Source organism: Myiozetetes cayanensis, unplaced genomic scaffold (genome assembly GCF_022539395.1).
Source record: "Myiozetetes cayanensis isolate MyiCay16 unplaced genomic scaffold, myiCay2020 scf491, whole genome shotgun sequence".
Lineage (NCBI taxonomy): Eukaryota > Metazoa > Chordata > Aves > Passeriformes > Tyrannidae > Myiozetetes > Myiozetetes cayanensis.
In genome coordinates, this window is record NW_026087733.1 from 1 (window position 1) to 15,805 (window position 15,805).

Consider the following 15,805-nt stretch of genomic DNA (forward strand, 5'->3'; position numbering starts at 1 on the left):
AAAAAAACCAGGAATGTGAGTTGGGATGGGGAAAAACCTCTGGAATTCCTGGAATTCCCAACCCCATCCTGGTTTTCTCAGGGGGATTTCAAAGGTCCCTTCCCACCAAGAGAATTCCCAGCTCAAATCCAGGAATTCCTCCTCCCTGAGGAGGAAAAAAAAACCTGGGAATGTTGGGTTGGGATGGGGGGAAAAACCTCTGGAATTCCTGGAATTCCTGGGATTCCCAACCCCCCTCAATCCTGCTTTTCTTGGGATGAAAATGGGATGATCCCAAAGGTCCCTTCCCAACCCAGAGAATTCCCAGCTCAGATCCAGGAATTCCTCCTCCCTGAGGGGGAAAAAAAACCGGGAATGTGAATTGGGATGGGGAAAAAACCTCTGGAATTCCTGGAATTCCCAACCCCATCCTGCTTTTCTCAGGGGGATTTCAAAATCCTTTCCCACCCAGAGAATTCCCAGCTCAGATCCAGGAATTCCTCCTCCCTGAGGAGGAAAAAAAACCAGGAATGTTGGGTTGGGATTGAGGAAAAAACCTCTGGAATTCCTGGAATTCCCAACCCCCCTCAATCCTGTTTTTCTTGGGATAAAAAATGGGATGATCCCAAAGGTCCCTTCCCAACCCAGAGCATTCCCAGAGAATTCCCAGCTCAGATCCAGGAATTCCTCCTCCCTTTTGGTGGGAAAACCCCCCAGGAATTTGGATTGGGATTGAGGAAAAAACCTCTGGAATTCCTGGAATTCCCAACCCCATCCCGGTTTTCCCAGGGGGATCCCAAAGGTCCCTTCCCGAGCTCCCAGAGAATTCCAAACTCAAATCCACAAATTCCTCCTCCCTGAGGAGGAAAAAAAACCAGGAATGTGAATTGGGATGTGAGAAAAAACCTCTGGAATTCCTGGAATTCCTGGGATTCCCAACCCCCCTCAATCCTGCTTTTCTTGGGATAAAAATGGGATGATCCCAAAGGTCCCTTCCCAACCCAGAGCATTCCCAGAGAATTCCAGACATTCCAGAGAATTCAGCTCAGATCCAGGAATTCCTCCTCCCTTGAGGAGGAAAAACACCCAGGAATTTGGATTGGGATTGAGGAAAAACCTCTGGAATTCCTGGAATTCCCAACCCCCCCCTCAATCCTGGTTTTCTCAGGGGGATTTCAAAGGTCCCTTCCCACCCAGAGAATTCCCAGCTCAGATCCAGGAATTCCTCCTCCCTCAGGAGGAAAAAAAACCAGGAATGTGAATTGGGATTGAGAAAAAACCTCTGGAATTCCTGGAATTCCCAACCCCATCCTGGTTTTCTCAGGGGGATTTCAAAATCCCTTCCCTCCCAGAGCATTCCCAGAGAATTCCAAGCTCAAATCCAGGAATTCCTCCTCCCTGAGGAGGAGAAAAAACCAGGAATGTTGGGTTGGGATGGGGGAAAAAACCTCTGGAATTCCTGGAATTCCCAACCCCATCCTGGTTTTCTCAGGGGGATCCCAAAGGTCCCTTCCCAACCCAGAGCATTCCCAGAGAATTCCCAGCTCAGATCCAGGAATTCCTCCTCCCTTTTGGTGGGAAAACACCCCAGGAATGCTCTGGAATTCCCAAATTCCCACCCAAATTCCAGCCCAAATCCCTTCCCAGCCAAGGATTCCTTCCCAAAAATTCCAAGGGCTGGGAATTCCAGCCCAAATCCCTTCCCAGCCAAGGATTTCTTCCCAAAATTCCAAGGGCAGGGAATTCCAGCCCAAATCCCTTCCCAGCCAAGGATTCCTTCCCAAAAATTCCCCTCAATCCCATTTTTCCAGTGGGAATCCATTCCCTGTGTCCCATCCCAAATCCATCCCTCCTGGAGCCCCTGGAATGTTCTGGAAGATTCTCCCTTGGGATCCCTCCCTGCTCCAGGGGAACATTCCCAGCTCTCCCCAGCAAAATCTGGGAATCCTGGAATTCTTAGAAAGGGATTTTCAGGATCATCCCATTCCCACAAAATTCCAAAGGCAGGGACACTTCCCATGGATCCAACCTGGCCTTGGATGCTTCCAGGGATGGGAATTCCAGAGTTTTCTCTGGGAATTCCAAAGGCAGGGAAACTTCCCATGGATCAGGTGGCTCCAACCCGGCCTTGGACACTTCCAGGGATGGGACATTCCCAGTTTTCTCTGGGAATTCCAGCCCAGTCCCTCCCAGCCAAGGATTCCTTCCCAAATTCCAGCTACGTCCTCTCCTGATTTGTCCTGAATTCCACCTGAATTCCACCCAAATCCCTCTGAATTCCACCCAAAATCCCAAATTCCACCCAAATTGTCCTGAATTCCACCTGAATTGTCTTGAATTCCACCCAAATCCCCCTGAATTCCACCCAAAATCCCTTGAATTCCACCCAAATTCCCAAATTCCACCCAAATCCCACCCAAATCCCCCTGAATCCCACCCAAATCCCCCTGAATTCCACCCAAATCCCCCTGAATCCCACCCAAATCCCTCCTGAATCCCACCCAAATCCCCCTGAATTCCACCCAAATCCCCTGAATTCCACCCAAATCCCCCTGAATCCCACCCAAATCCCCCTGAATCCCACCCAAATCCCCCTGAATCCCACCCAAATCCCCCTGAATCCCACCCAAATCCCCCTGAATTCCACCCAAATTCCCAAATTCCACCCAAATCCTCCTGAATTCCACCCAAATCCCCCTGAATTCCACCCAAATCCCCCTGAATTCCACCCAAATTCCCAAATTCCACCCAAATCCTCCTGAATTCCACCCAAAATCCCTTGAATTCCACCCAAAATCCCTCAAATTCCACCCAAATCCCCCTGAATCCCACCCAAAATCCCTTGAATTCCACCCAAAATCCCTTGAATTCCACCCAAATCCTCCTGAATTCCACCCAAATCCTCCTGAATTCCACCCAAATCCCCCTGAATTCCACCCAAATTCCACCCAAATCCCACCCAAATCCCCCTGAATTCCACCCAAATCCCCCTGAATCCCACCCAAATCCTCCTGAATCCCACCCAAATCCCCTGAATTCCACCCAAATCCCCCTGAATCCCACCCAAATCCCCCTGAATCCCACCCAAAATCCCTTGAATTCCACCCAAATCCCACCCAAAATCCCTTGAATTCCACCCAAATCCCACCCAAATCCCCCTGAATTCCACTCAAATCCCACCCAAAATCCCTCAAATTCCACCCAAATCCCCCTTTTTTTTTCCCATTTATTTTTCCAACCCCCCCCTTCAGACTATCCTGGTCTCTTTGTTTCCAAATGAATTTTTTTGGGAATTCTGGGTCACTCCGGGCTCCTTTGGGTGGGAAAAGCCCCTCAAATAAATCCTGCCCTTCCCAGCTGGAATTTGGGATCACTGAGGGTTTTTTGGGAATTCTGGGTCCCACCTGGGGTCTCTCCGGGCTCCTTTGGGTGGGAAAAGCCCCTCAAATTCCCATTTAATTCAAAAATTCCAAGGACAAGGATACCTCCCATGGATCAGGAGATTCCCAGACCCTTCCCAGCTGGAATTTGGGATCACTGAGGGTTTTTTGGGAATTCTGGGTCCCACCTGGGGTCACTCTGGGCTTGTTTGGGTGGGAAAAGCCCCTCAAATTCTCAAATTCCCACCCAAAATTCCAAAGGCAGGGACACCTCCCATAACCCCAGGAGATTCCCAGCTGGAATTTGGGAATCACTGAGGGTTTTTTTGGGAATTCTGGATCCCACCTGGGGTCGCTCCAGGCTCCTTTGGGTGGGAAAAGCCCCTCAAATCCTCAAATTCCCACCCAAAATTCCAAAGGCAGGGACACCTCCCATGGATCAGGAGATTCCCAGCTGGAATTTGGGATCACTGAGGGTTTTTTTGGGAATTCTGGATCCCACCTGGGGTCTCTCCGGGCTCATTTGGGTGGGAAAAGCCCCTGAAATTCCCATTAAATTCCAAAATTCCAAAGGCAGGGACACCTCCCATGGATCAGGAGATTCCCAGCTGGAATTTGGGATCACTGAGGGTTTTTTTGGGAATTCTGGATCCCACCTGGGGTCACTCTGGGCTTGTTTGGGTGGGAAAGGACCTCAAATTCTCAAATTCCCACCCAAAATTCCAAGGACAGGGACACCTCCCACGGATCAGGAGATTCCCAGCTGGAATTTGGGATCACTGAGGGTTTTTTTGGGAATTCTGGGTCCCACCTGGGGTCGCTGCGGGCTCCTTTGGGTGGGAAAAGCCCCTGAAATTCCCATTAAATTCCAAATTCCAAAGGCAGGGACACCTCCCATAACCCCAGGTGGCTCCCAGACCCCTCCCATCCAGAATTTGGGAATAATTGAATTTTTTTGGGAATTCTGGGTCCCACCTGGGGTCTCTCCGGGCTCCTTTGGGTGGGAAAAGCCCCTCAAATTCCCATTAAATTCCAAATTCCAAAGGCAGGGATACCTCCCACAACCCCTCCATCCTTCCCAGCTGGAATTTGGGAATCACTGAGGGTTTTTTTGGGAATTCTGGGTCCCACCTGGGGTCGCTCCGGGCTCCTTTGCGTGGGAAAAGCCCCTCAAATTCCCATTTAATTCCACAGGCAGGGACACCTCCCACCATCCTTCCCAGCTGGAATTTGGGAATAACTGAATTTTTTTGGGAATTCTGGCTCCCACCTGGGGTCGCTTCGGGCTCCTTTGGGTGGGAAAGGCCCCTCAAATCCTGAAATTCCCATTAAATTCCAAAGGCAGGGACACATCCCATGGATCAGGAGATTCCCAGCTGGAATTTGGGATCACTGAGGGTTTTTTTGGGAATTCTGGGTCCCACCTGGGGTCACTCCGGGCTCCTTTGGGTGGGAAAAGCCCCTGAAATTCCCATTAAATTCCAAATTCCAAAGGCAGGGACACCTCCCACCATCCTTCCCAGCTGGAATTTGGGATCACTGAGGGTTTTTTTGGGAATTCTGGCTCCCACCTGGGGTCGCTCCGGGCTCCTTTGCGTGGGAAAAGCCCCTGAAATTCCCATTTAATTCCACAGGCAGGGACACCTCCCACCATCCTTCCCAGCTGGAATTTGGGAATAACTGAATTTTTTTGGGAATTCTGGGTCCCACCTGGGGTCACTCCGGGCTTGTTTGGGTGGGAAAGGACCTCAAATTCTCAAATTCCCACCCAAAATTCCAAGGACAGGGACACCTCCCATGGATCAGGTGATTCCCAGCTGGAATTTGGGATCACTGAGGGTTTTTTTGGGAATTCTGGGTCCCACCTGGGGTCGCTCCGGGCTCGGGCTCCGCGGTAGAGGAAGAGGAGGCTCAGGAAGTGCACCAGGAATTGCAGCAGCACCGTCAGCACCGTGTACAGGTTGAAGATGTTGGGAAGAGGCCTCTCCTTGGAAAGGGTCTTCAAAGGCTGGGAATTTTCATTGGGAATTATAAATAAAAAAAAATAGGGAATGATTCGGGAATGTTGTTCTAAATTTTAGGGGGGTTTTTGGGAATTTTAGCTGGGAAAAATGGGATTTTTGAGGGGTGGGAAAACCCCCCTGGAAGGGTGGAGGGAGGAGGGGGAATTTCAGGAATTCTCAGTTGGAAGTGGGAATTTTTTCCAGCCCTGGAGCGTTCCAGGAATTCCTGAATTTTGAGGGGTTTTTAAGGAAAGAATTCCTGAATTTTTAAGGAAGGGATTCCTGAATTTTTAGGGATTTTTAAGGAAAGAATTCCTGAATTTTTAGGGATTTTTAAGGGAGGAATTTTGAGGGATTTTTAAAGAAGGGATTCCCGAATTTTTAGGGATTTTTAAGGAAGGGATTCCCAAATTTTTAAGGAAGGAATTCCTGAATTTTTAAGGAAGGAATTTTGAGGATTTAAAGAAGGGATTCCCAAATTTTTAGGGATTTTTAAGGAAGGGATTCCTGAATTTGTAGGGATTTTTAAGGAAAGAATTCCTGAATTTTTAAGGAAGGGATTCCTGAATTTTTAGGGATTTTTCAGGAAGGGATTCCCGAATTTGTAGGGATTTTTAAGGAAGGGATTCCCAAATTTGTAGGGATTTTTAAGGGAGGAATTTTTAGGGATTTTTAAGGAAGGAATTTTGAGGGATTTTTAAGGAAGGAATTCCTGAATTTGTAGGGATTTTTAAGGAAGGGATTCCCAAATTTTTAGGGATTTTTAAGGAAGGAACTGGGACCGGGATTTTTGGGAAAAACCCGAAATTCCGCGGAATTTCCTTCCCTCACCTTGGACCTGGAGATGAAGAGGAAACTCTGGGAGCTTCCCAAATCCAAGGGGACACAAAATCCCACCCCTCCAGTGTCACGGATTGGGAATTCCAGGGTCAGGGACTGGGAATTTACCACCAAAAATGGGATTTTTTGGGGTCAGAAAGGCACTTTTTGGGACCGGGATTTTTGGGAAAACCCGAAATTCTGAGGAATTTTCTCCCCTCACCTTGGACCTGGAGATGAAGAGGAAACTCTGGGAACATCCCAAGTACAGGGAAAGACACAAGGAGTGGGAATTTACCACAGAAAATGGGATTTTTGGGGGGCCAGAAAGGCACTTTTTGGGACCGGGATTTTTGGGAAAAACCCGAAATTCCACGGAATTTTCTCCCCTCACCTTGGACCTGGAGATGAAGAGGAAGCTCTGGGAGCTTCCCAAATCCAAGGGGACACAAAATCCCACCCCTCCAGCCTCATGGATTGGGAATTCCAGTGTCAGGGACTGGGAATTTACCACAGAAAATGGGATTTTTTGGGGCCAAAAAGGCACTTTTTGGGACAGGGATTTTTGGGAAAACCCCGAAATTCTGCAGAATTTTTTTCCCTCACCTTGGACCTGGAGATGAAGAGGAAACTTTGGGAGCATCCCAAATCCAAGGGGATACAAAATCCCACCCCTCCAGCGTCAGGGATTGGGAATTCCAGTGTCAGGGACTGGGAATTTACCACCAAAAATGGGATTTTTGGGGCCAGAAAGGCACTTTTTGGGACCGGGATTTTTGGGAAAACCCCGAAATTCCGCGGAATTTTCTCCCCTCACCTTGGACCTGGAGATGACCAGGAATATTTGGGAGCATCCCAACACACAATCCAGCACCAAGGATTGGGAATTTACCACCAAAAATGGGATTTTTGGGGGCCAGAAAGGCACTTTTTGGGACCGGGATTTTGGGAAGACCCGAAATTCCGCGGAATTTTCTTCCCTCACCTTGGACTTGGAGATGACCAGGAATATTTGGGAGCATCCCAACACACAATCCAGCACCAAGGAGTGGGAATTTACCATCAAAAATGGGATTTTTGGGGCCAGAAAGGCACTTTTTGGGACGGGGATTTTGGGATAAACCTGAAATGGTCCAATTGACATTTCCTCCCTCACCTTGGACCTGGAGATGAAGAGGAAACTTTGGGAGCATCCCAAATCCAGTGGAAAGACACAAGGAGTGGGAATTTACCACCAAAAATGGGATTTTTGGGGCCAGAAAGGCACTTTTTGGGATGGGGGTGGATGGGGAAGGGACAGGGATGGACCAATTGACATTCCCACGGAATTCCCATGGAATTCCCATGCATCTGGAGATGACCAGGAATATTTGGGACCATCCCAAGTACAGGGAAAGACACAAGGAGTGGGAATTTACCACAAAAAATGGGATTTTTGGGGCCAAAAAGGCACTTTTTGGGACCGGGATTTTTGGGAAAACCCGAATTCCATGGAATTTTCTTCCCTCACCTTGGACCTGGGGATGACCAGGAATATTTGGGAGCATCCCAAGTACAGGGAAAGACACAAGGAGTGGGAATTTACCACAAAAATGGGATTTTTGGGGCCAAAAAGGCACTTTTTGGGACCGGGATTTTTGGGAAAACCCTGAAATTCTGCGGAATTTCCTTCCCTCACCTTGGACTTGGAGATGACCAGGAATATCTGGGAGCATCCCAACACACAATCCAGCACTAAGGATTGGGAATTTACCACCAAAAATGGGATTTTGGGGGCCAGAAAGGCACTTTTTAGGATGGGGGTGGATGGGGATGGGACAGGGATGGACCAATTGACATTCCCACGGAATTCCCATGGATCTGGAGATGAAAAGAAATATTTGGGAGCATCCCAAATCCAGTAGGAAGACAAATGGAGTGGGAATTTACCACCAAAAATGGGATTTTTTGGGGGGCCAGAAAGGCACTTTTTGGGACCGGGATTTTTGGGAAAACCCGAAATTCCGCGGAATTTTCTCCCTCACCTTGGACTTGGAGATGACCAGGAATATCTGGGAGCATCCCAACACACAATCCAGCACCAAGGATTGGGAATTTACCACCAGAAAATGGGATTTTTGGGGGCCAGAAAGGCACTTTTTAGGATGGGGATTTTTGGGAAAACCCCGAATTCCGTGGAATTTTCTCCCCTCACCTTGGACCTGGAGATGAAGAGGAAACAGCCGGCCAGGAGCAGCCCCTGGAGGGTGGCCTGGAAGTCGCTGAACTTGACCCCCTCGAGGTAGAGGACGCTCTGGCTGTAGGCCAAGATGAGGGCGTTGAGGGCCAGGATCTTGAACATCTGCAGCGTCGTCACCAGAGTGCAGCGACCCTGCTTGATCACGTGGCAGACTGAGGGGAAAAGAGGACAGAAAATGGGAATAAAGGTGAGGGAAAGGGGGAAAAAATGGGAATAAAGGTGAGGGAAAAATAGGGGAAAAATGGGAAAAAACGTGAGGGAAAAATAGGGGGAAAATGGGAGTAATCGTGAGGGAAAAATAGGGGAATAAATGGGAATAAACGTGAGGGAAAAATAGGGGAAAAATGGGAGTAAACGTGAGGGTAAAATGGGAATAAATGTGAGGGAAAAATAGGGAAAAAATGTGAGGGGAAAATGGGGAAAAAATGGGAATAAACGTGAGGGAAAAATAGGGAAAAAATGGGAAAAAATGTGAGGGAAAAATAGGGGAAAAATGGGAATAAACGTGAGGGAAAAATAGGGGGAAAATGGGAATAAAGGTGAGGGAAAGGGGGTTTGGGGTTGAGGGCCAGGATCTTGAACATCTGCAGCGTCGTCACCAGCGTGCAGCGACCCTGCTTGATCACGTGGCAGACTGAGGGGAAAAGAGGACAAAAAATGGGAATAAAGGTGAGGGAAATGGGAATAAAGGTGAGGGAAAAATAGGGGAAAAATGGGAGTAAACGTGAGGGAAAAATAGGGAAAAAATGGGAGTAATCGTGAGGGAAAAATAGGGGAAAAATGGGAGTAAATGTGAGGGAAAAGTAGGGGAAAAATGGGAAAAAACGTGAGGGAAAAATGGGAAAAAATGTGAGGGAAAATAAGGGGGAAAATGGGAATAAACGTGAGGGAAAAATAGGGAAAAAATGTGAGGGGAAAATGGGGAAAAAATGGGAATAAACGTGAGAGAAAAATAGGGGAAAAATAAGAAAAAACGTGAGGGAAAAATAGGGGGAAAAAATGGGAATAAAGGTGAGGGAAAAATAGGGGAAAAATGGGAATAAACGTGAGGGAAAAATAGGGGGAAAATGGGAATAAATGTGAGGGAAAAATAGGGAAAAAATGTGAGGGAAAAATAGGGGGGAAAATGGGAATAAAGGTGAAGGAAAGGGGGTTTGGGGTTGAGGGCCAGGATCTTGAACATCTGCAGCGTCGTCACCAGCGTGCAGCGACCCTGCTTGATCACGTGGCAGACTGAGGGGAAAAGAGGACAGAAAATGGGAATAAAGGTGAGGGAAAGGGGAATAAAGGTGAGGAAAATGGGAATAAAGGTGAGGGAAAAATAGGGGAAAAATGAGAAAAAACGTGAGGGGAAAAATTGGAATAAACGTGAGGGAAAAATAGGGGAAAAATGGGAGTAATCGTGAGGGAAAAATAGGGAAAAAATGGGAGTAATCGTGAGGGAAAAATAGGGGAAAAATGGGAAGAAATGTGAGGGAAATATAGGGAAAAAATGGGAAGAAATGTGAGGGAAAAATAGGGAAAAAATGTGAGGGGAAAATAGGGAAAAATTGGGAATAAAGGTGAGGGAAAGGGGCTTTGGGGTTGAGGGCCAGGATCTTGAACATCTGCAGCGTCGTCACCAGAGTGCAGCGACCCTGCTTGATCACGTGGCAGACTGAGGGGAAAAGAGGACAGAAAATGGGAATAAAGGTGAGGAAAATGGGGAAAATGGGAATAAAGGTGAGGGAAAGGGGGAAAAATGGGAATAAAGGTGAGGAAAAGGGGAATAAAGGTGAGGGAAAGGGGGTTTGGGGTTGAGGGATCACCAGCGTGCAGCGACCCTGCTTGATCACGTGGCAGACTGAGGGGAAAAGAGGACAAGAAAATGGGAATAAAGGTGAGGAAAATGGGAATAAAGGTGAGGGAAAAATGGGGAAAATTGGGAGTAATCATGAGGGAAAAATAGGGAAAATATGGGAATAAACGTGAGGGAAAAATAGGGGGAAAATGGGAATAAACGTGAGGGAAAAATGGGGGAAAAATGGGAATAAAGGTGAGGGAAAAATGGGGGAAAAATGGGAATAAACCATCTGAAATGGTGGCAAAGCCTTGGAATTCCAAACAAAACGGTGGGAAATCCCTTAAATTCCCACACAAAAAGGTGGGAAAATCCTCGAATTTGAGGCCGTTTCTCCCTCTTTTCCCGGGGAATTCCCAGGGAATTCCCAGGGAATTCCCAGGCCGTTTCTCCCCATTCCCGGGGCTGATTCCCAGGGTTTTTTCCCGGTGTTTTTCCCGGTTTTTCCCGGCACTCACTGCACTGGATGGAGGAGAGTTTGGAAGTGAAGGGGGCAGCGATGCTGGCATCTCCCAATTTCACCACCGGAGCTCGTTCCTCTTCCAGGTCCTTCAGGACTTGGCTCAGTCGCTCCTGAAGGGAAAAAAAACCGGATTTAAATTCCCAAAATTGTTCCTGAGGGAAAAAAATGAGATTTGAATTCCCAAAGTTGTTCCAGGAGGAAAAAAATGGGATTTGAATTCCAGGAGCTGCTCCCTTGTTTTTTTTCCAGGAATTTACGGTTGGGATTGTTTTCCCACTGGAAAAATGGGATTGAGGGGGAATTTTTGGGAAGGAATCCTTGGCTGGGAAGAGCTTTGGGCTGGAATTCCCAGAGAAAACTCTGGAATTCCCATCCCTGGAAGTGCCCAAGGCCAGGTTGGATCCATGGGAAGCGTCCCTACCCTTGGAATTTTGTGGGAATGTGACAATCCTAAAATTTCTTCCCACCCAAAACCCATTCCAGGCTTCCCATCCCAGAATTCCCAGGAGGAAAAATCCCTGGAATAAAAAAACCCTTGGGAATCTCACCCTTTGGATGGCCAAGTGCTCTTCCCTGTGGGAGAGGATCCTGTGCTTGGCTCCTCGGGATGTGGGTTTGACATTCCCGGGAATTCCGGGATTTCCGGCCCTTCCGGAATCGCCGGGGCCGTCCCGGGGTCGCTTTTTCCGCTCGGGAATTCTCTCGGGAGCGTTGGCTAGGAGGGCAACCCCTGGAAAAGCGGGGTAATGAGATGTAAATTATATGTAAATTATATGTAAATTATATGTAAATGAGATGTGAATGGGATGTAAATGGAGTGTAAATGGGGTGTAAAATGGGGTGTAAATGGGATGTAAATGGGATGTAAATGGCATGTAAATGGGTGTAAATGAGGTGTAAATGGGGTGTAAAATGGGGTGTAAATGGGATGTAAATGAGATGTAAATGAGATGTAAGCGAGATGTGAGATGTAAATGAGATGTAAGTGATATGTAAATGAGATGTAAATGAGATGCAAACGGGATGTAAACGGGATGAGAACGGGATGTGAACGAGATGTAAATGAGATGTGAATGAGATGCAAATGAGGTGTAAATGGGGTGTAAATCAGATGTAAATGAGATTTAAATGAGATGTAAATTGAATGTAAATAGGATGTAAATGAGATGTAAAATGGGACATAAATGGGACGTAAATGGGATGTAAATGGGGTGTAAATGGAATGTAAATGGGATGTGAATGGGGTGTAAATGGGATGTGAGATGTAAATGGGATGTAAATGAGATGTGAATGAGATGTAAATGGGATGTAAATGAGATGGAAACAAGATGTAAATGGGGTGTAAATGAGATGTAATGGGATGTAAATGAGATGTAAGTGAGATGTAAATGGGGTGTAAATGGGATGTGAATGAGATGTGAATGAGATGTAAATGAGATGTGAATGGGATATAAATGGGATGTAAATGAGATGTAAATGGGACATAAATGGGATGTAAATGAGATGTGAATGAAATGTAAACGAGATGGAAATGGGGTGTAAATGATATGTAAATGAGATGTAAGTGGGGTGTAAATGAGATGTGAATGAGATGTAAATGGGATATAAATGAGATGTAAATGGGATGTGAATGGGATGTAATTGGGATGTAAAGGGGATGTAAATGGGGTGTAAATGGGGTGTAAATGGAATGTAAACGAGATGTAAATGGGATGCAAATGGGATGTAAATAGGATGTAAATGGGATGAATGTGAATAGTATGGAAAATGGGATGTAGGGATGGAGATGTAAATGGATGTAAATGAGATGTAAATGAGATGTAAATGGGATGTAATATGGAAACAAGATGTAAATGGGGAATGATATGTAATGGGATGTAAATGGAATGTAAATGGGATGTGAATGGGGTGTAAATGGGATGTAAATGAGATGTAAATGGGATGTAAATGAGATGTGAATGGGATGTAAATGAGATGTGAATGAGATGTAAATGGGATGTGAATGGGATGTAAATGAGATGGAATGAGATGTAAACGAGATGGAAATGGGATGTAAATGAGATGTAAATGAGATGTAAATGGGATGAATGAGATGGAATGATGTAAATAGGATGTAAATGGGATGTGAATGGGGTGTGAATGGTATGTAAATGAGATGTAAATGGGATGTAAATGGGTGTAAATGGATGTAAATAGGGTGTAAATGGGATGTAAATGGATGTAAATGGATATAAATGGGATGTAAATGAGATGTAAAGGAGGGGATGTAAATGGGATGTGAATGGGATGTAAATGAGATGTAAAGGGGATGCAAATGGGATGTAAATGGGATGTGAATGGAATGTAAAGGGGATGTAAAGGGAATGTAAATGGGGTGTAAATGAGATGTAAATGGCATGTAAACGGAATGTAAATGGGATGTAAATGGGATGTAAATTAGATGTAAATGGGGGGGGTTATAGGAGGTGGAGAGGGGAGAGAGGGGATTTTAGGGGAAAAAAGGGAAAAGTTGGGAATTTGGGAGGGGTTTTAGGGAGGAAAAGCAGGGAATTTTAGGGGAAAAAAAGTAGGAAAAATCAGGGAATTTTAGGGGAAAAAAGCAGGGAGAAGCAGGGAATTTTAGGGAAAAAAAGCAGGGAGAACCAGGGAATTTAAGGGGGAAAAAAGTAGGGAAAATCAGGGAATTTTAGGGAAAAAAGAGGGAAAATTGCAGGGAATTTTAGGGAAAAAAAAGCAGGAAAAATCTAGGAATTTTAGGGGAAAAAAAGTCAGGGCCCTGGCAGTCTGGAAAAGGTCAGGAATTCCAGGAAAACCCCAGGAATTCCCTGGAAAATGTGGGAATGCTCACCCACATCGGCAGGGATGGGAATTCCCTTCCTTCAGGGAATTTGGGAGGGATTTGAGGGAGAAAAAGCAGGAGAGAAACAGGGAATTTTAGGGGAAAAAAAGTAGGGAGAATCAGGGAATTTGGGAGGAATTTTAGGGAGGAAAAAGGAGGAAAAATCTAGGGAATTTTAGGGAAAAAAGCCAGGAAAATCAGGGAATTTTAGGGAAAAAAAGCAGGAAAATCAGGGAAGGGCCCTGGAGGAAAAGGAGAAAATCAGAATCTTAGGAAAGCCAGGAAAATCAGGAATTCTAGGGAAAAACAGGAAATCGGAAGGGCCCGAGCGAATCAGGAATTCCAGAAACCTGGAATTCCTGAATGTGGGAATGCTCACCCACGTCGGCGTGTTTGAGGGCGCCCACGTCGTTGGTGCCGTCGCCGCACATGAGGGTGGGGAAGCCCAAGCTCTTCAGGGAGGTGATGACGAATTCCTGGTGGGAAAAATCAGGGAAAATCAGGGAATTTGGGAGGGATTTTAAGGGAAAAAATCAGGAGAGAATCGGGGGATTTTAGGGGGAAAAACCCAGGGAGAATCAGCCTCATTCCCAGATTCCAAACCTTGGGAATTCCATGGGATGTCCCACCTTCTGCTTGGGCACCACCCTGGCAAACCTTGGGAATTCTGAGCTGGAAAAGGCTGAGGATTGTCCAGGATAACACCCTGAACCTCATTCCCAGATCCCAAACCTTGGGAATTCCGAGCTGGAAAAGGCTCAGGATTGTCCAGGAACACCCTGAGCCTCATTCCCAGATCCCAAACCTTGGGAATTCCCAGCTGGAAAAGGCTCAGGATTGTCCTGAACCTCATCCCAAGGTTCCAGGAGATCCCAAACCTTGGGAATTCCCTGGGCTGTCCCACCTTCTGCTTGGGCACCACCCTGGCAAACCTTGGGAATTTGGGTTGGAAAAGGCTCAGGATTGTCCAGGAACACCCTGAGCCTCATTCCCAGATTCCAAACCTTGGGAATTCAGGGCTGGAAAGGGATCAGGATTGTCCTGAACCTCATCCCAAGGTTCCAGGAGATCCCAAATTTGGGAATTCCCTGGGCTGTCCCACCTTCTGCTTGGGCACCACCCTGGCAAATCTTGGGAATTCCCAGCTGGAAAAGGCTCAGGATTGTCCTGAACCTCATCCCAAGGTTCCAGGAGATCCCAAAACTTGGGAATTCCATGGGATGTCCCACCTTCTGCTTGGGCACCACCCTGGCAAAGACTCGGATGTGTGGGATGAGGCGCAGGAGCCGTTCCCGATCCCGGCTCCGGAGGTGCTCCAGCCCCTCCCCCTCCCATTCCCAGCCTCCAAACCTTGGGAATTCCCAGCTGGAAAGGGATCAGGATTGTCCAGGAACACCCTGAGCCTCATTCCCAGATTCCAAACCTTGGGAATTCTGAACTGGAATGGGCTTAGGGATCTTCAGGATAACAACAGGGACACCCTGAACCTCACATCCAATCCTCCAAACCTTGGGAATTCCAAGCTGGAATGAGCTTGGAATTGTCCAGGACCACCCTGAGACTCATCCCAAGGTTCCAGGAGATCCCAAATTTGGGAATTCCCTGGGCTGTCCCACCTTCTGCTTGGGCACCACCCTGGCAAACCTTGGGAATTCTGAGCTGGAATGGGCTCAGGATTGTCCAGGATAACACCCTGATCCTCACATCCAATCCTCCAGATCTTGGGAATTCCCAGCTGGAAAGGGCTCAGGATTGTCCAGGAACACCCTGAGCCTCATTCCCAGATTCCAAACCTTGGGAATTCTGAACTGGAATGGCTCAGGATTGTCCAGGACACCTGACCTCATTCCAGATCCAAACCTTGGGAATTCCCAGCTGGAAAAGGCTCAGGATTGTCCAGGAACACCCTGAGCCTCATTCCCAGATTCCAAACTGGAATTCGAACTGAAGGGCTTAGGGATCTTCAGGATAACAACAGGGACACCCTGATCCTCACATCCAAACCTCCAGATCTTGGGAATTCCAAACTGGAATGGACTCAGGATTGTCCAGGACCACAATGGGACTTTCCCTCAGATTCCAAAGGATGGGAATTCGGGGTTGGAAAGGGTTTGGAATTGTTCAGGAACACCCTGAGCCTCATCCCAGACTCCAAGAGCTCCCAAATTCTGGGAATTCCGGGCTGGAAAAGGCTGAGGATTGTTCAGGATAACACCCTGAGCCTCATTCCCAGATTCCAAAGG

The 15,805-nt window shown here is 47.1% G+C and overlaps 1 protein-coding gene across 1 annotated transcript in view; it reads right to left on the reverse strand.

Annotated features, from left to right (window-relative positions):
• Positions 1–292: 292 nt before the first annotated feature.
• LOC126648348 (endoplasmic reticulum transmembrane helix translocase-like) overlaps positions 293–15,805 on the reverse strand; it is a gene marked incomplete at its 3' end in the record, with an annotated part of 31,987 nt that continues 16,474 nt past the window's right edge. Inside the window, exons 6-11 of the mRNA XM_050331169.1 lie at positions 13,942–14,038; positions 11,272–11,453; positions 10,719–10,833; positions 8,376–8,572; positions 5,225–5,367; positions 293–331 (exon numbers count right to left, since the gene is read on the reverse strand). Of these exons, the coding sequence (XP_050187126.1) occupies positions 293–331; positions 5,225–5,367; positions 8,376–8,572; positions 10,719–10,833; positions 11,272–11,453; positions 13,942–14,038 (773 nt within the window). The remainder of the gene's footprint in view (positions 332–5,224; positions 5,368–8,375; positions 8,573–10,718; positions 10,834–11,271; positions 11,454–13,941; positions 14,039–15,805) is intronic.